Genomic DNA, 20,839 nt, shown 5'->3' with positions numbered 1-20,839 from the left:
TTCCTGATGATGAAAGCTGCTTTCTTGCAGAAGTGTTTAATGCAGATGTGCTCAATGGTGGGGAGGGCTTTACCCATGATGGCCATGTCCACTACTTTTTGCAGAATTCTCCATATAAGAGCTGATTGTGGACTTCAGGAAGGGCAAGACGAAGGAACACATACTAATCCACAGAGGGATCAGAAGTGGAAAGAGTAAGCAGTTTCAAGCTCTTGGGTGTCAAGATCTCTGAGAACCTAACCTGGTTCTAACTTATTGATGCAGTTATAAAGAAGGCAAGACAGTGACTATACTTCATTAAGAGTTTAAAGAGAATTGGTATGTCAACAAACACAATCAAAAACTTTTATAGATGTACCATGGAGAGCACTCTAACAGGCTGCACCACTGTCTGGTAAGGGGGTGGGTGGGCACAGGACCGAAAAAACTTGCAGAAGGTTGTAAAGTTAGTCGGCTCCATCTGGGTACTAGCCTGCAAAGTACCCAGGACATCTTCAAGGAGTGGTGTCTCAGAAAGGCAGCATCCATTATTAAGAACCTCCAGCACTCAGGGCATGCCCTTTTCTCACTGTTACCATCAAGTAGGAGGAACAGAAGCCTGAAGGCACACACTCAGCAATTCAGGAACAGCTTCTTTCTCTCTGCTATCTGATTCCTAAATGGACATTGAACCTGTGAATACCACCTCACTTTTTAAAATATATACTATTTCTTATTTTTTGCACGATTTTTAATCTATTTGATATACATATACTGTAATTGATTTACTTATTTATTGTCATTGTTATTTTTTCTTCTTCTATATTATGTACTGCATTGAACTACTGCTGCTAAGTTAACAAATTTCACAACACATGCTGGTGATAATAAACCTGATTCTGATGTTTCTGTACCAGACTGTGATACAGCCAGTCAATGTACTATCCACTCCACATCCTATAGAAGTTTGTCAAAGTTTTAGATGTAATGCTGAATCTCCACAAACTCCTAAGGAAGCAGAGGCACTACCGTGAATTTTTTTTGTAATTGTGCTGCACCCAAGCTAAGTCCTCCGTAATAACAAAAGCTAGGAATTTAAAGTTGCTAACCCATCTCTAATCCTCTGAGGTCTGCTCATAGACCTTTAGTTTCCTTCTCCTGAAGTCTATAACCAGCTCCTTGATCTTGTTGATATTGAGTAAGAGGTTGTTGTTATGACACCACTTAGCCAGATCTTTAATCTCCCTCCTTTATGCTGATTCACTACCATCTTTGATTTTGCTTTCAACAGTGGTGCCAATAGCAAACTTGAATATGGCATTGGAGCTGTCTTTGTCCACAAGAGATAGCTGGCTTGACCCAAAGCATTGAAATTTTCTCCATAAATCAGCTTCTAATGAAGTCCACTTCTGCAATCACTTTTATTCAGATACCCAATACATCTTTCTGTTTTTCTTAATAGGCAACAAAAGTTTAGATAAGCCTGGAAGGACAGAGTTTACAATGTCAATCATGAAAATATTCTCTTAGAAGGAAGAAAACGGATTGAAGAGAAATCACTCTGTACTAGTGTTCTTCTTAAATGATACATTAATATATATTTTTTAAAAACCCACCTGAATACCAGCATGACTACACAGGTAAAAGTCAAATTCTGAAGGATGCGTTATCTTTGTGTCCACTGTTGTGCCTGCTGGAATATTGCCACTTTTACCAACCTGCAAAATAAAAGATCAATAGATTTTAGATCAAGGTCCAAACAATAAAAAACACTTTTAAATAGATTAAGGATTTAAAGTGAATCCTGTTCCCAGAATATTCTTTTCTAGTAAAATGTCTATACTAGTGACATAAGGTGAAGCAAAACGGTGTTCTACTTTAGAAAGGCCATTCAAGCAGTGGTCCCACTGTGTCCATTACAATCAAAGGGATGCTACCAGGATTAATCCAGTTTAAAATCTATAATCTAGCAAATTAGTACCTTTCAAGTGAATATTCAAGTGCTTTTTTTTAATGTGACAATGTCTTTACCACCCTGTCAGGCAGTGAATTCCAGTCCCCTGCCTTCCTTTAGGTAAAAGTGTTTCCTCATAACCTCTGTCAGTTCCTTTAAAGCAATACCTGACTCCTTTGCACATAGAATATGTTCTTGCCAATTTACTTGAAGTTTCACAGTTTTAAACATAATTAATTCTTCCTTCAGCTTCCTCTATTACAAAGAAGACATCCCTACAAAATCAATTATTTCTTCACACACAAAATGTTCTTGTAACATCCCTGCAAGTCTTTACCACATTCTCCTGTGCTAACATCTTCGCTATTATGTGGTGACCAAAACAGCACACTAAATTCATGATGTAGTCTAACAAGTGTTATTTACATAACCCCCCTATTCTATTATTCACTGCTTCAGCTGATGAAGTGAATTAGCTGTCCTTTCAATCCAATTCACCACTCTTAACAACCCAAAGACAGACAGTCCATGGTTCGTTTGATCCACCAAACCCGCTGGTAACTTATTTCTTGCATATTCCCTTGCTCAGTGGGTTTCCCCAAATGTATTAGTCAATCACGGGGTCTGGTTCTGTAATATTCACCCACTTCTTTATCATGCATTCTCCATTTTAATCCATATCATTATGATATTAATACAAAAACGAAGCAAATATTGAATCCTAACAAGGAAACCCAACAGAAACACCCATCAATCATTACTTAGTTCCAACTACAAAGCCAATTTTGGATCCAATTTGACATTTTCCACAGATCCCATGTGCTATCACTTTGAACATGTAGGATTTTAAAAGTCTTGCTGCAGTCCACTCAGCTACAAGCCCATGTGCATGTGACAATAATGAACCAATTCCAATGCCTTGTTATCTCTTCAAAAAAAAGTAAATTAGGCCAACATGATCATACTTGGATCTTACATGATTTTACAGAATTTATTTTAATCTATATACTACTAAAACTCTCATGCTCTGTCTGTCTGTTTGTGACCGCCAATTAGCACACATGGTGCATTACAGCAGCACTCTTTTTGGCTAAATCAAATTAAAATGCGCTAACGTACACAATGCAGGCAAAGTTCAGGGTTATATATTCATATAACATTCGGCAAAAATCAACAGGCTCCCTTTTAACCCGACAGCCGACCCGCCATCATGGAAATCGGGACGCGACAGCCCGATGCATGCACACGGCCAGCCTCAGCAGCGACTCACGATACTCACAGCAATGACACCAACCGGAACAAAAGGCAGGGCAGCTTTATCGAGCAATCACATTCTGCTAATCGCCATCAACATGTGCAGGATTGGGACAGATGTAACTGTCACCCATCAATAAGAGATAATTAAATCTTATTGTAATGACGTACTTCGAGACACCCATCAAACCCTTTGCTGCAGTCAAAGGACAGCGGTGACTATATCGTGTCCATTTAGGAGAGCACCAACAACATCATCAGGAATAATCAGCATCCTGGAGGCTGTGGTGTTACTATCCCAGCATTAGGGTAAAGAAAATATGGTCAGCCTAATTATGCTGCGTGGAAAGAGAAGGGGGACATTATGGTCAAGAGATGACGCCAAACGTCGTTGGGAAGCGGCAAGGAGAGGGACAGAACAAGAATCAGATGAGGCCAGGGCCGCACGACTCCAGGATCAAAGAGTCAGGACAAGGAAGATGAGAGAAGAAGAGACAGAGGAGGAGAGGCATGCACGTCTCAAAAATGACAACTGGCATAGAAGGAGGAGAGATGAAGAGACAAAGGAGCTGAGAAATGCACGTCTCCAGGATCAGAGACAAAGAACAAACAGCAGAAGACATGAAGAGACTGCAGATGAAAGGACTGCACGTCTCCAGAATGACAACGACAGGCACAAGGGTGGCAGATCAACCAGAAATGATGCCATCAAAAGTGTCCTTCGTTAAATGAAGAGGAGCTATATTTGCCTTGCTACACATCGTTCTTCTTTAGTAAACTGAGGTTTTCTTCTTCAATTTCCAAAGCAAAGCGATACCAATATCATTCAGAAAAATTTAATGTTCATTTTGGTCACATCAGACTGCACTACCCTTCTCTCAAAGGGTGCCCCAACGGGTCACCCCGTTGTCTGGTAGAATCTAAAAGTCCTATTTCCACAACTGCTGCCTGATATGCTTAGTGTTTGGACTAAAGCCCTGAAATTTAAAATTTTTTAAATGAAAACGTTACAAATTTGAAATTTAAGTAAAGTAATGGAAGTAAACAATAGCAGACAACTTAGGTAGAGAGAGAAAAACTGAGTTAGTTATGCTTCATTAGAACTGGCTTTAATTACATAGCCTATCCCTTCCCTCCCATTTTTAGTAGTGGAATAAAATTAGCAATTCCTCTCAAGAGCATTTTGTTGAGCTGGTAGTGAGAATAAGTTCCATGAAATGCCCAAAGGCAAGTGTCTCAATCTGAAAGTCACATCTCTCCCTGGCTTTTATGTAACACAGACATTATTACTGATCAATACAAAGGCGAGGTACCTTCAAACCTAATGCTTTAAGCAATGTGACAGCTTGGGTGGTAAATGAATGATAACTAAGTATTAAAGCAACAGGAAAAATGTCTTATCTTTAGAAAATGTTACCAGGTTCTCTATTATGTAATTCAATCTTTTCCATGCATATTTAGAAGTAAAAAACCTGAAACACAAACTTTAATCTAAAACTCTACGGTCTTATGGGAAATCTTGGGAGAGATGCAAAATCAGGAATGGAGTCTCAATAATATTTTTCAACTCCAGTAGCTGAGCTCATATCAAACAGCATTGGTACATACTTCCCCTCTAGAACCTAGTGATACAGGGTTTCCATGTTCCCATGCCAAGGCTTGAGCCCTGGAGAGGGAAAACTCAGATTGACTATGACCATCTATAGGAGGAAATTAATTTTAAGACCTGACTTGATGTGTCGTGAAATTTATTGGCATAGAAAGTCCATCTTCAAGTATAGCAAAGGTTAGAACAAGTGTATATAATCTACAGTTTCTAAAGTCTGAATGTGTCTGTGATGATTACGATGACAATGTTGGCAGCTCTCCAATCCTATGTCATCACTCCTTAAGCTACAGAGGATTAGAGAAAATATAGAAATGCATTTGCTTTATACCTTGAAATTTGAGAAATCACACAAATTTTATATTTCTATTACATGCTTGTGATATAGGGGGTAATTTGGACTATATAAGATCCTTTTTTAAAAGGTGACAGTGTATACAAGAAATAGGAGGCAGAGTCAATACAACCTGGATTTGCTTGGCATTTATTTAAGTTACATCTAGTAAGAATCCTACTGACAAAAACAGCAGAAGACATTTCTCTAGAATGAAAACCACTTACCCTTTCATTCTTGTCAGTACAGAACAGTCTGGTATGATGTCGTTTCTGAACCACAATGAAAGTAATGCCAGGCTGGTAGTCCTTTTCCAGCTTTATACATGCTTCACGAATGGCTAGCAACTCATGGTGAAGCACCTAAGAAAGTAATTTACAACAATGTTACTTTAACTGTAAGTACTGATGTGAAATTTTAAAAAATGGAACAAAAATCCAAGCATACAAGTTAATTAAAATTAGATCTGTTGTTATATTTCGTGCATTGCTGGAATGGTCAGCATTCCTACTTATCAGAAGCGAACTACCATCTTGAACAATGGTGCTGTTTGGAAAAGTTCAAGGTATTGACGAAGTGGCAATGTAACAAAAATGATAAAAATCCAAGTTAAAATTATGTGAATGACATAAGGAACCTTACCAATGACATTCCCTTGCACTTAATGGTTTTGCAATCCATGAAGGTCGAATATTTTGGAAATGTTGTCAAAAGAGCCTCAAAGCCAGTTGTTTTTAAAATGGTGCACCCTACAGCCACTGCTGCAGATGAAGGAATTAAATTATTAGTGCAGTGGATGTGACCCCTAAGAAGACCACAACCTTGTCGTAGAGATACGGAGGCTTGTGTGCCTCAATGACCTGGAGAGCTATGTTGGCCGAGGTCAGGGTCTTGTGCTTTGGCTCTCGGTAGGGTTAAGAGGCCAAACAGGTCAAAGGGTAGAGGCAGTAAGTGAGTAGTGGATTTGGGAGGGTGGGGGTGGAAGAGAAGGTGATGCAATCCAATGGTCTTTATCATGGATTCCATCAAGTTACAGGAGGTCTACTGGAATTCTACTTGTCCAAGAAAATGTTACCTGTTGTTTTCCAGCCTCATATAGGTATCTAAAGGCATTTAATAAAGTGGCCACAAGATCCTACACAAAGTGAAATGATAAAATGAAAAGCCACGTGATAATGCATTTGGGAAACATGGCACCATTCGAATATGTTTCAAGTTAGTGCATAAAAACAGACGTACACTTGAGGTATTATGTTTATTAACATGCACAGAATCTGCACTTGGATAAAGTCAGCATAATATAAATTTGAAAGCAAATCAAGTGTGTTTCATTCTTCAAGTAGAGTTCTTCATTAAAATGATCCATAACACAATAAAGAGCATTCAAAGTAAATTTATTATCAAAGTATATAGCACTATATACAACCTTAAGATTAATTTTCATGCAGGAATACTCAATAAACCCATAATAGAATAATAAGCATAATATAAACAATGAAAGACTGCATCAGCTTGGGCCCCCCTTCCCAAAAGATTTTGTCAATAATACTAGCCATCAAATTAAAGAGTTTTTTACAGGTCTGTTAACTTGTTGAAAATCATTAAATGATTATTTATTTAAATCATTAAATAATTCCTTCATTTATGCACGAGCATTATGTCATATTCCAATTTCACATCGAATCACACTTGTTATGATAATCTTGCCAAGTCAAGTATGAAGGGATTAGCGGTTATCGATTCAGAGAGAGCGAGCTTCGCACAGGTCAGGGAGAAGATTTTTTTAAAAAAAGGGGTGTTTCGCAGGGCTTCGCACATTAGCAGTGCACCAATCAATTTGAAGTTCATTAGCAGTAGCAAATAAAAGCAAAGCATGATCAAAGCAGAGCAGCCATTGTGTGTGTGGATCACAATAGGAGTGTGAACTTGAGGCTTTGACTCAAGAGGCATCTGTGAGGAGGCACAGGTAAGTAGCAGGTAATGCTACTTGGTTGGCAATCAGTGAAGTCGACGTTGGGTCCACAACTGTTCACAATATACATTAATGATCGGGAAGAAGGGACCAAGTGTAGTGTATCTAAGTTTGCTGATGATACCAAATTGAGCGGAAAAGCAAATTGTGCAGAAGATACGGAGACTCTGCAGACAGATATAGATAGGTCAAGTGAGTGGGCAAGGGTCTGGCAGATGGAATACAACGTTGGTAAATGCGAGGTCATCCATTTTGGAAAGAAAAATGAAAGAGCAAATTATTATGCAAATGGTAAAAAATTTGCAGCATGCTGCTCTGCAGAGAGACTTGGGAGTGCTTTTGAATGAAACACAAAACGTTGGTTTGCAGGTGCAGCAGGCCATCATGAAGGCAAATGAAATGTTGCCCTTCATTGCTAAAGGGATTAAATTTAGGAGCAGGGAGGTTATGCTGCAACTGTACAGGGTACTGGTAAGGCCGCACCTGGAGTACTGTGTGCAGTTCTGGTCTCATTACTTGAAGAAGGGTATACTGGCTTTGGAGGCAGTACAGAGGTGGTTCACCAGGTTGACTCTAGAGATGAGGGGTTTAGACTATGAGGAGAGATTGAGTCACCTGGGACTGTACTCGTCAGAATTCAGAAGAATGAGAGATCTTATAGAAACAAAATTATGAAAGGAATAGATAAGATAGAGACAGGACAATTGTTTCCACTGGTAGGCGAGACCAGAACATAGCCTCAAGATTCGGGGGAGTAGATTTAGGATGAGATGAGAGGTAAATATGTGGAATTCTCTGCCTAATGAAGCAGTGGAGGCGACCTCAGTAAATATATTTAAGACAAGGTTGGATAGATTTTTGCAGAGTAGGGGAATTAAAGGTTATGTGGAAAAGGCAGGTATGTGGAGATGAGTCCGTGGCCAGATCAGCCACGATCTTATCCAATGGCAGAGCAGGCTCGACAGCCCAGATTGCCTACTGCTGCTCCTATTTCTTATGTTCTTATGTAAAGAAACATACAAAATGCTGGAAGAACTCAGAAGGTCAGGCAGGTCAATTTCAAAGATTTTTTTTGTTTGTATGGAACCATGTCACAACTAGTAGAAATGCTGCCACACAATTCAAACAACCTGCACTCAATCTGGAAATCCAGTGCTACCTATGTAGAGTATGCATGCTCTCCCTACGACTGCAAGGGTTTCTTCTAGGTATTCCAGTTTCCATCATGAAAATGCACACTGGCAAGTTGCTTAGAAAACTTAAATTATCTCTAGTGTTCAGATGAATGGTAGAATATGTGGAGAGGGTATTTTTGGAATGTCTAAGAATAAAATGGGTTAAGATGAATGTAAAGTGGGGTATTGATGGCTAGCAGTGACTCAACGGGCCAAAGCTATATGCTATACCTATGACTAATTCAAGCAGCTAACATTAGACCTTTAGTTACAAGAAACTTTAAAAATTTATCATAAAACCAAGTCATTGCATTCATTAAGTAAACAGCTAAGGAGTAAAATTTATACCGCAGTGACTTAAGTGTGAGTTGTACATTACCTGCTGAAACTGCCCTTCTGAAACACCATCTCTGTAAAATATGATACGCGTAGGCTTGAAACGGGTAGATTTGTAAAACTGAATGAGGAGTTCTCTGACCATGATAGCAAGGTCCTGTATAATCTCCTGTCGATGTTGTTGAACACGTACTGTGGCACAATAGCGACTTGGATGAGCATCCATGCTACCTACAACCTATGTTAAAAAAAAAGAACACATGAGAAAATAACCTTAGAGCACACTTCATTGTACAACCAGAATATGATACTGAAGAACACTGAATGTTGTTATCAACATTTAAAAAAAAATTGAAACCACGTGAAGCAGCAAAACTTATCAGTAAAGCATTTCCTTTTAATGAGGACAGGAAATTAGTTTTCAAATTTAGTGCCCTTGAAGATGTTTTTAGCTCACCACACTACAAGATAAAACAAGAAGTCCTTGAGAAACCAGTGTGGGCGAATTAGAAGGGTGCTAATTCTGTGCTACTAATATACCACACAATTGACAGAGGTCATTACACTGAAGATTTGCCCAAAATTGTCACTTTGAACCCACTGTATATAATGCTTATGAAACTCAATAACAGGTGTTTAAGCAACACACATAAAAGTTGCTGGTGAACGCAGCAGGCCAGGCAGCATCTCCAGGAAGAGGTGCAGTCGACGTTTCCGGACGAGACCCTTCGTCAGGACTAACTGAAGGAAGAATGAGTAAGGGATTTGAAAGTTGGAGGGGGAGGGGGAGATCCAAAATGCTAGGAGAAGACAGGAGGGGGAAGGATGGAGCCAAGAGCTGGACAGGTGATTGGCAAAAGGGATACAAGAGGATCATGGGACAGGAGGTCCGGGAAGAAAGACGGGGGGGGGGGACGCAGAGGATGGGCAAGGGGTATATTCAGAGGGACAGAGGGAGAAAAAAGGGAGTGAGAGAAAGAATGCGTGTATAAAAATAAGTAACAGATGGGGTACGAGTGGGAGGTGAGGCATTAGCGGAAGTTAGAGAAGTCAATGTTCATGCCATCAGGTTGGAGGCTACCCAGACAGAATATAAGGTGTTGTTCCTCCAACCCGAGTGTGGCTTCATCTTTACAGTAGAGGAGGCCGTGGATAGACATGCCAGAATGGGAATGGGATGTGGAATTAAAATGTGTGGCCACTGGGAGATCCTGCTTTCTCTGGCGGACAGAGCGTAGGTGTTCAGCAAAGCGGTCGACCAGTCTGTGTCGGGTCTCGCCAATATATAAAAGGTCACATCGGGAGCACCGGACGCAGTATATCACCCTAGCCGACTCACAGGTGAAGTGTTGCCTCACCTGGAAGGACTGTTTGGGGCCCTGAATGGTGGTAAGGGAGGAAGTGTAAGGGCATGTGTAGCACTTGTTCCGCTTACACGGTTATGTGCCAGGAGGGAGATCAGTGGGGAGGGATGGGGGGGACGAATGGACAAGGGAGTTGCGTAGGGAGGTGTTTAAGTTGCAACTTAAATGTATGATTATTAGCAAATCTGCTGCAGCATTGAATATTCTTTGAAAGCTTATTATTGTTTCTAATTTAAAAACAATATCATATAATGTGCATGTTATGCCTGATATACAATTGCAAGCACAGTTTAATTGAATATCTCTAATTAGATTCCACAGTAGTTTATTCTTAAATTTTGAATATATGATCTCATTTAGGTTTTATTTGTAATTTTAAGAATCCTGGAATATGCAACTTGAGTACTTTGCAAATGAATACAAGGGAAAGTAGTTTCATCAGCACATTGGATACAGGGATGTTTCCTAAGGACATCTTTGAGTTTTAACAGTCATGTCCGTGTATTTTTAAGGGGTCGAGGGTGGTGAGGGGGTGCTGTTGGGGCAGCAGATTTCACGGAATATTAAAATCAGAGCTCACATTTTTGAAAACATTATTATATAGTCTGTATTTAATTTCTAATTTAATCCAGATTATATATAAATAATGCATACAAAAATACGATTCAAACACTATTTCTGATTCTTTTCAAAGTAAGTTTAGCCTTTTACAACTAAACTCTTTCCCATCACTCAAATACAACACCAAGTGGTTTACTATGGGGGGGCACTGTTATTTAGATGAAACTACATTTATAAAATACCTCCTCAGCTGTAAAGCACTTGGGAACATTTCTAGGCTATGAAAGTCCCTATACAAATGCAAGCCTCATGTTTCAAACTCATTCAGTCTCTGACTCCTCCCTGTTCTCCTCATAATTTGAGAATTTACTTATTTTTTTTAGCTACCAAAAATGGTAATATTAATCGGAACTTTTTTTAAAAATTTTGTACAAGTAATGCATTCAAATGACAGCACCACCACCAGTAGAAAGAAAATTTGATTTTTCCCGTTGAGGTAAACCTAATGCTTATAAATTGATAATTAACAATAGATATATCTGGTGTAATTAGATTTCTTTTTCCTTTTTTGTAGGAAACAAAATACCTATTCTTGAATAAGAAAACAAATTCAGCATGAATGTATGCTGTCTGAATCCAGTGGTGCTCCATAGGGATCTATTTGGATCCCCTGCTCTTTATAATTTTTATAAATGACTTGATTGAGCACGGTTAGCAAGTCTGCATTTGACACGAGAGTTGGTGGTATGGTGGATTGTGCAGAAGTTCACAGGATGTTGAGAGTTTGCAGAGACCTGGGCTGAGAAGTGGCAGATGGAATTCAATCCAGGAAAGTTCACTATGGAAAGCTGAACTTGAAGGCAGAATACACGGTCAGTGGCAGGATGACAATATGAAGGAATAGAGGGCTCTTGAGGTCCATATCCACTGATCCTTCAAAGTTGCAGGGCAAATTAATGAGCAGTTGAGAAACACGTGGTGTGTTAGCTTTTATTAATAGGGGATTTAATTCAAGAGCTGGGAGGTAATGTTGCAGCTCTGTAAAACTCACTTGGAGTACTGTATCTGCCAAAGGTGGTGATGGAGATAGATACATTGGGGACATTTAGGAGATTCTAAAGGTAAGACATATAGACAAAAAAATGTAAGGCTATGTGGAAAGGAAGAATTAGACTGATCTTAGAGTAGGTTAAAAGACAATATCATGGGTAGGAGGGCTTTTACTGAGCTATCAGAATCAGATTTATTATCATTGGCATGTGATATGAAATCTGTTAACTTAGTTGTAGCAGTTCAATGCAATACATAATATAGAAGAAAAAAACAATAAGAAATAAATCCTATTCAGTATACTTCATACAGTACCTGTATATTGAATCGATTAAAAATCATGCAAAAAATCAGAAATAATATATATTTTAAAAAGTGAGGTAGGGTCCAAGGGTTCAATGTCCTTTTAAAAATCGGATGGCAGGGGGGGGAAGAACCTGTCCCTGAATCGCTGAGTGTGTGCCTTCAGGCTTCTTACCTCCTACTTGATGGTAACAGTGAGAAAAGGGCACGCCCTGGGTGCTGGAAGTCCTTAATAATGGACACTGCCTTTCTGAGACACCGTTCCTTGAAGATGCCCTGGGTACTTTGTAGGCTAGTACCCAAGATGGAGCTGAATAAATTTACAACCCTTTGCAGCTTCTTTTGGTCCTGTGCAGCAGCCACCCACCGCACCCCCGCACCAGACAGTGATGCAGCCTGTCAGAATCAGAATGCTCTCCAAGGTACATCTATAGAAGTTTTTGAGTGTATTTGGTGACATACCAAATCTCTTCAAACTCCTATTAAAGTATAGCTGCTGTCTTGCCCTCTTTACAACTGCATCAATAAGTTGGGACCAGGTTAGATCCTTAGAGATCTTGACACCCAGGAACTTGAAACTGCTCACTCTCTCCACTTCTGATCCCTCTATGAGGATTGGTATGTGTTCCTTCATTTTACCTTTCCTGAAATCCACAATCAGCTCTTTCGTCTTACTGACGTTCAGTGTCAGCTTATTGCTGTGGCACCACTCCACTAGTTGGCATATCTGACTCCTGTATGCCCTCTCCTCACCACCTGACATTCTACCAACAATGGTTGTATCATCAGCAAACTTATGGATAGTATTGGAACTATGCCTAGCCACACAGTCATGGGTACATAGAGAGTAGAGCAGTGGGCTAAGTACACACCTGAGATGCACCAGTGTTGATTGTCAATGAGGAGGATATGTTATCACCAATCCGCACAGATTGTGGTCTTCCGGTTAGGAAGTCGAGAATCTAATTGCAGAGGGAGGCCCAGGTTCTGCAACTTCTCAATCAGGATTGAGGGAATAATGGTATTAAATGCTGAACTATAATCTATGAACAGCATCCTGATGTAGGTGTTTGTGTTATCCAGGTGGTCTAAAGCCACGTGGAAAGCCATTGAGAATTCTATGAATTATTAAAAAAAAATATGTAATGACCTGACATGTTGATCCCAAGATGTGAAACTGAAGAAATAAGTTTTAGGATGCTTTTGAACATGGGGAGGACGGTAGAATGAAATGGGTGTACGGGTTTAATATTAGCCTTTGATTACAGAACTGACTGCAAAGTCCAATATATTCACCTAATGTTCATACTAAATGACTTGCAACACACATCAAAGTTGCCAGTGAATGCAACAGGCCAGGCAGCATCTCTAGGAAGAGGTGCAGTCGACGTTTCAGGCCGAGACCCTTCCTCAGGACTAACTGAAGGAAAAGTTAGTAAGAGATTTGAAAGTGGGATGGGGAGGGGGAGATCCAAGATGATAGAAGACAGGAGGGGGAGGGATGGAGCCAAGAGCTGGACAGGTGATTGGCAAAGGGGATATGAGAGGATCATGGGACAGGAGGCCCAGGGAGAAGGAAAAAGTGGGGAGGGGGGAACCCAGAGGATGGGCAAGGGGTACAGTCAGAGGGATAGAGGGAGAAAAAGGAGAGTGAGAGAAAGAATGTGTGTATAAAAATAAATAACGGATGGGGTACGAGGGGGAGGTGGGGCATTAGCGGAAGTTAGAGAAGTCGATGTTCATGCCATCAGGTTGGAGGCTACCCAGACGGAATATAAGGTGTTGTTCCTCCAACCCGAGTGTGGCTTCATCTTTACAGTAGAGGAGGCCGTGGATAGACATGTCAGAATGGGAATGGGAGGTGGAATTAAAATGTGTGGCCACTGGGAGATCCTGCTTTCTCTGGCGGACAGAGCGTAGGTGTTCAGCAAAGAGGTCTCCCAGTCTGCGTCAGGTCTCGCCAATACATAGAAGGCCACATTAGTCCTTCCAGGTGAGGCGACACTTCACCTGTGAGTCGGCTGGGGTGATATACTGCATCCGGTGCTCCTGATGTGGCCTTCTATATATTGGCGAGACCCGACGCAGATTGGGAGACTGCTTTGCTGAACACCTACGCTCTGTCCGCCAGAGAAAGCAGGATCTCCCAGTGGCCACACATTTTAATTCCACCTCCCATTCCCATTCTGACATGTCTATCCACGGCCTCCTCTACTGTAAAGATGAAGCCACACTCGGGTTGGAGGAACAACACCTTATATTCCGTCTGGGTAGCCTCCAACCTGATGGCATGAACATCGACTTCTCTAACTTCCGCTAATGCCCCACCTCCCCCTCGTACCCCATCCGTTATTTATTTTTATACACACATTCTTTCTCTCACTCTCCTTTTTCTCCCTCTGTCCCTCTGACTATACCCCTTGCCCATCCTCTGGGTTCCCCCCCCCACTTTTTCCTTCTCCCTGGGCCTCCTGTCCCATGATCCTCTCATATCCCCTTTGCCAATCACCTGTCCAGCTCTTGGCTCCATCCCTCCCCCTCCTGTCTTCTCCTATCATTTTGGATCTCCCCCTCCCACTTTCAAATCTCTAACCAACTCTTCTTTCAGTTAGTCCTGATGAAGGGTCTCGGCCTGAAACGTCGACTGTACCTCTTCCTAGAGATGCTGCCTGGCCTGCTGCATTCACCAGCAACTTTGATGTGTGTTGCTTGAATTTCCAGCATCTGCAGAATTCCTGTTGTTTGCAATACTAAATAACTTGTTACTTTTTCCAAGAAAATGATTTAACACTCTAACATAAACTGAACTGAAAATATAAGACAAGAACAGATATATACTAGACATATTCTGGTCATGCAAAATTAGCAGGAGAGAAATAGTCAATTTTTCAGTGATGACCTTTCATAAGAAATTAAATTTTGTTTGAAACAAATACTGACTTTCTCCCGTATTGATAATTTACCTGCTTGGTATTTCCAGCAATTTTCTATTCCCGACATCTAGCATCCTCACCATTTTGTTGTGTGTGTGTGATTTTTTTTTAAAAGTAAAGAACCTACCGCAGCAATAGAAGGCTTCTTCCCATCACCAGCTGGTGGGTGTGTTACATCTGCACCCAAAAATATAACCGGCTGCTGAAATACTGCTGGCCTGGAACAGCAAATAAAAATATAAAACTGACAGAAACAGGGACATATAGCACAGACAGAGACCATTCTGCCCATAGCCCATACTGATTTTCAAACACCCAATTATACTAATAGTAATCAATCCGATACCTTACTCTCTCCACATTCGTATTAAAAGATTCTGCCACTTACCTACACACAATGGGCAATTTACAGTGGTCAACTAACCTCCCAACAGCAGGTCTTTGGGATGAGGAAACTAACTGCTGCATCCAGGGCAAACCGATATGGTCACAGGGACCCTATTGTATCTGCCTCTATCACCTTCACTGGCAGTGCATTCCATGCACCCACCTCTCTCTGTGTGGAAAAACTTACCTCCAACATCCCCCTTGTACCTACTTCCAAGCACCTTAAAACTATGCCCCTTCATGTGAGCCATTTCAGCCCTGGGAAAAAGCCTCCGGCTATCCACACGATCATTGCCTTTCATCATCTTATACACCTCTACCAGATCACCTCTCATCCTCCATCGTTCCAAGGAGAAAACGCCAAGTTCACTCAACCTATTCTCGTAAGGCACGCTGTCCAATCCAGACAACATCCTTGTAAATCTTCTCTGCACTCACTCTAGAGTATCCATATCCTTCCTGTAGTGAGATGACCAGAACTGAAAACAGTACTCCAAGTTGGGTCTGAGAGACAGGGTGCTGTAAGACCTAAAGGTACACAAGTTACCTGGGCCAGAATGAGCAGAAATGAGGTTAGGTAACTTTTCAAACAGCTACATCTTTGGCACAATTTGTACTAAATTTCCAATCTATTCCAACGTCAAAATCACTCCTAAATTTCTTAAGATTTCCATTTCCTAAGCCCACACCTTTGGCACCCTGTTTTAACAGTATGGACATTAGATATTTATACAATATCATAGTTTCATTTTCAGTATAAAAATTGCCAAATATTGTATTATATTCAGGACAGCCAAAGAACTTTCTTTTTATGCCAGTAGCCATACAAGACCACAATATCCTTACATCAATAGAACTAAATCATTGCTTAAAGCCTCGATTCTAGGTAAATCATCAAGGTGAGATATTTTTAGGTACTAAATGCATGCAAATTCTAATGGTACAACTGAAAACATTTACCTTCAGAATTTCCTCTTTACAGTTATATCCCCTAAATAATGCAAATACTAGGAAAACATCTGGGTGCACCCTCCTTATTCAAACTATCTGGTCAGCAGATTTTCATTCAGTTATAGCATTTTTCCACAGAACCCAATAAAACATTTAATAGCAAACCATGAACCAGTATGACATTTCAATTGACTACCAAGGAAATGTAGCAGCATTGAAGATACCCTCTTTCAGGTGAAATTTTACATCATTAGTTTTGACTACTTGATTACAGACAAGTAATCCCTCAGTATTATTTTAAGGATCTTAGAGATATATTCTGCTGTCCTGTTGTTGCAACAACAAAAATTCAGTTATGTTCCTCATTGCTATTTTGAGAACCTGATTGTGATGAAATGTTACATTACTAAAGCGTCAAAAATGTGTGAAACAAAACTGGAGTCCTCAAAGATGCCATGTAAAAGCACTTCATCAAGTCCGCTCAACATAGGTGTCAGCTTTTAAGCCCAAAAATCAAAGTCCAAAGTAGGGGCCAGAAGTTTATCGCAGATAAAAACCAGGGCCAACAGGCTCCAGGACAGTTACTTCCACCAGGACATCAGACTGATTAATTCAAACTGACACAACTGTATTTCTATGTTATATTGTTGTACATACTATTTATTATATATTACTATAAATTGCACATTTAGACAGAGACATGACATATAATGATTTTTTTACTCATGTATATGAAGGATGTAAGCAATAAAGTCAATTCAATAAAAAGTGTTACAGTGCTATATATTAAAATGTGATAGTTACAATTTATAAAGAAGCACACTGAATTATTAAAGTAACAAAAGGAACAGGCCTGAAAGACTGAAATTGCTGTGTCAGTGTACCAATAAAAAAGTCATTAACTTTCAAATCATAGAGGGATTGTACGATGCAGTTGCAGTGGTCAGATTGAGCAGGATGCAAGTTTCAATGGGTTCCCTCAATAACAGTTTAGTTATATCAGCCCTAAAGACCAGTGAAAAGGAAGAAAAGTGTTGTATAGAAACATGCCCCATTTTACTAACATAGTTGAAATTGTAGAAAAACTCCTTAATTACCAACCTTCCTTGTGGCACCAATATGTTATTGACACCTCCCAGCTTTACATTGATCTTCAGGCAAAGGTTGGAAAGTGTTTGCGGAGAGGTTTTCAGCACATTTTTAACCTGCACGCATTGAGTTGCCATGCCGAGTAATGTATCACCCACACGCTTAACCTCCGCTGTTGGTAGAAAATTTTGATTGTTAACAAAGAATTCAATTTTGGATCAGTCTTACATAAATCAAAATTGATTCAGTCAGGCAACATGAAGCAATACATTCAACCACTGTGGGTGTTCTGTCATTTAATTAGAACATGGTTAATCAGTACCTCAATTTCATTTACCACACTTTATTGACCCATCTTGAATCACAAGCATTTAATAGTTCAGTTGACAACATACCATGGCAAGTTGTCAAATGCACAAGCCCTGAACTTAGAAATGTAGCAACAATGCATCTGCCATTATACACTCTTGGGAAACAAGAAATGGAACCCTATCCCACCAAGATATCCCAAATTCATAACATGGATGAAATGGGGGGGGAGGGGGGGGGGAGAGGAAGCTTTTCAGTTTTTCTACCTCACTGAGTTCAAAGGGGATTTTAGGGCAGCAGTAACAAAGTGAAGAACTAAATTACTTTATTTCAAAAAATTCTTCTGAGTATATTGTAAATATTGAAGTGTTTAGCTAACTAATTCAGAACTGTTCCTAAATTTAAATTAACTTTGAATAGTTTTGAGATGTCACTGAACTTAAAAAGACATTTTAAAACTAATAAAATTCTTTACTACTTTCCACAGAGATGGTGGGAGGAGGACCACCCCATGATAGCATTAAAGGCTACGCTTCCACTCAATTCATGCTGATGCAGTCTAAAACTTATTTGACCAGCAAGACAGTAAGGATAGACAGGGGTTGACCATGAACAACAGTTTCAGACAAAGGGTGCAAGATTCAGCCCAAGATTTCCCAAAAAAAAAACACACAATATCTTTCACCTTGAGTGTTATGCAAAACTGCACATTGGCTCTATATACAGCCAGAACAATTTCACATTACTGCCCAAACCTGCTCTAAGTGGGACTTAAACTGGCTAAGCCTACTTCACAGAGAAAATCTGCATTAACGCAGTTTAGACTGGATATGGATCTGATCCAAAAGGCGAAAGACCATGTTAACAATCCACCACTCAGCTTCTTTCTAGAATTTAAACCCAGTTTTGTCACAAAAATTCATAGTTATAAAATAAGATGTCAAATTTTCAAAGAACAGGGTTTCTTAGAACAGCAGGTATCTGATTATCTATAAAATTTAAAGTCACAAGGCAATACAAAAACAAGTTTGACCACATATCATACAGCTATAACTCAATGTAGGAAATAAAATCAACAAAATGCAAATCCTTCGATCTTCTGCTGGATTTAAGACATCAAGATAGATTACATTGGGCAGCCCTTCAACTAAGGTTTTAACAATTCAGCAAACTTTCACAGACACAATGGTCTAAATTAAGAGATTGTGGAGAGAAAAGAAGAAGAAAAAACCCTAATTGAACTAAGTAATACATGATTGGGTAAAATAACTTTTCTAAAAGGTCTAGCTAGAAGTGAGGTGCATGGAGATTTTATAAAGTTCATGAAGTACAGATGCTGAATGGAAAATAAACCTTCCATGTATGTAACAGAAAAAAAAATACACACAAGATTAATTTTAAAATAATCACAGATCCTGAAACGGAAAGCATACTGACCATACACTGGAGTTTTCCCAGGAAGCACTACCACCACCAGCTGAAGTCCTGCATAGGTATTCTTCAGATGCCTGAACATTGGTTCAACACTGTCTGCACCTTGTGCATATTTACAAAAACAAGGTTGACCTTGTATCGGCATGCCAGCATCTCTAGATATCTTCCTTAATTGATCTGTGAAAGCTCTTAAGAGAAACAATACAATTGGTTGTTCAAGCTTTCCAGCCATCATTTTTGAAATGCATGTCATAAAATATGAGTGTTAGAACACCAAGTCAGCATATTTGATCTTAAATACTTTGATTTTGCTGCAGTCCTGCACAGAAGAGATATTAACACCAGAGCAAGAAGATTTGGCATGCTTCACTGACTAAGCTCTTGGGCTAATTCCTGACTGCATACTGTCACTGTATACCACATAAGTACTTTATATTACAAAAAAAGAGGGGAAGAGTTGGTTTGGCAGAAATAGATGGAATGAAGGGCATATTAATTTCAAAAAGTCTTAAATTCTCCTTCCATCTCTCTTAAAGCTTCTAATTTTGTTGCCTAGTGACTGCAATTATGTCCTTGCCTCATATCTATGCAACAGTTGCAACATGGGCCATTAGGACACAATTAAGAGCAAACACCTTGTCTGAAAGCTTGCTTAAGTCAGGATCATCATCATCAGGTGCCATGCCCAGTTTCAGCTTTGACTGCCATGGCCCATGCACTCCTGTTTTGGGTCAAGTGGATCAATTCACTGGTATTCATTTCCAGTTCTCTGGTTGCTGTCTCCATCATCATTTGTCTTTGTCTTCCTCTTGCTTTCTTCCCTCCAATCTTTCCCATAATTACCTTGCATTTTAACTCCTCTTTCCTAATCACATGCCCAATGAAGTTATGTTGCCTTTTCATGATCTCATGCATTATTTCTCTTTTTGTGTTTGCTCTGTTCATGACATGCATTCATTAGATATTCGTTTCGTCCATGATATTCTTTGCATCCTCTTCAAAAACCACATCTCTGCTGCTACAATTCGTTTCATGTTACTAGATATTGTCCCAACATTCTGAGCCATATAACATAACTGGATTAAGTCAGGGTACAAAGTTTGAACCCCAGCTCCCAAATCCAATCTCTCCTTTGCTGTACGTAGTGTATGCCTCAGAAATTACAAGTTTTACTTAGAACCACAGAACACTACAGCACAGAAAAACAGGCCATTCAGCCCTCCTAGTCTGTGCCGAAACTTTATTCCGCTAGTCCCATTGACCCGCACCCAGTCCATAACCCTCCAGACCTCTCCCATCCATGTATCTATCCAATTTGTTCTTAAAACTTAAGAGTGAGCCTGCATTTACCACGTCAGATGGCAGCTCATTCCACACTCCCACCACTCTGAGTGAAGTTGTTCCCCCTAATGTTACCCCTACATCTTTCCCCTTTCACCCTAAAGCCATGTCCTCTCGTGACTCTGTCTATACCCCTCATTATTTTGTAAACCTCTATCAAATCTCCCCTCATTCTTCTACACTCCAAGGAAAAAAGTCCTCACCTGTTCAATCTTTCCCTGTAACTCAACGCCTCAAGACCCGGCAACATCCTAGTAAATCTTCTCTGCACACTTTCAATCTTACTGATATCCTTCCTATAGTTAGGTGACCAGAACTGCAGAACTTGTATAAAATATGTATAACTCTTTACCAATTACATATAACCTACTTCAACATTTAGGTGGAAGCTCTCTCCACCACCTAGCCTCAGATGGATTCTCACCTTGTATTCATTAATCTCATAGAAAGATGTGTAACAACATTCAAGTGTCCATATTGCTGTTCTGTTTAACTTTATGCATTTAA

General features: G+C 39.9%; 1 protein-coding gene across 2 annotated transcripts in view; it reads right to left on the bottom strand.

Moving 5' to 3' along the window:
• The window catches only part of LOC134351824 (protein argonaute-2), a 91,683-nt gene that overhangs the window by 10,038 nt on the left and 60,806 nt on the right, over positions 1 to 20,839 (bottom strand). For both annotated transcript variants that reach the window (XM_063058566.1, XM_063058576.1), the window contains 6 exons: positions 18,995 to 19,179; positions 17,261 to 17,420; positions 14,949 to 15,039; positions 8,654 to 8,848; positions 5,355 to 5,489; positions 1,596 to 1,697 (listed from right to left, as the gene is read on the bottom strand). In XM_063058566.1, the coding sequence (XP_062914636.1) occupies positions 1,596 to 1,697; positions 5,355 to 5,489; positions 8,654 to 8,848; positions 14,949 to 15,039; positions 17,261 to 17,420; positions 18,995 to 19,179 (868 nt within the window). The remainder of the gene's footprint in view (positions 1 to 1,595; positions 1,698 to 5,354; positions 5,490 to 8,653; positions 8,849 to 14,948; positions 15,040 to 17,260; positions 17,421 to 18,994; positions 19,180 to 20,839) is intronic.

This window comes from Mobula hypostoma, chromosome 1 (genome assembly GCF_963921235.1).
Source record: "Mobula hypostoma chromosome 1, sMobHyp1.1, whole genome shotgun sequence".
NCBI lineage: Eukaryota > Metazoa > Chordata > Chondrichthyes > Myliobatiformes > Myliobatidae > Mobula > Mobula hypostoma.
Note: the sequence above shows the minus strand (reverse complement) of the source record. Positions and strands in the feature narration are given on the sequence as shown.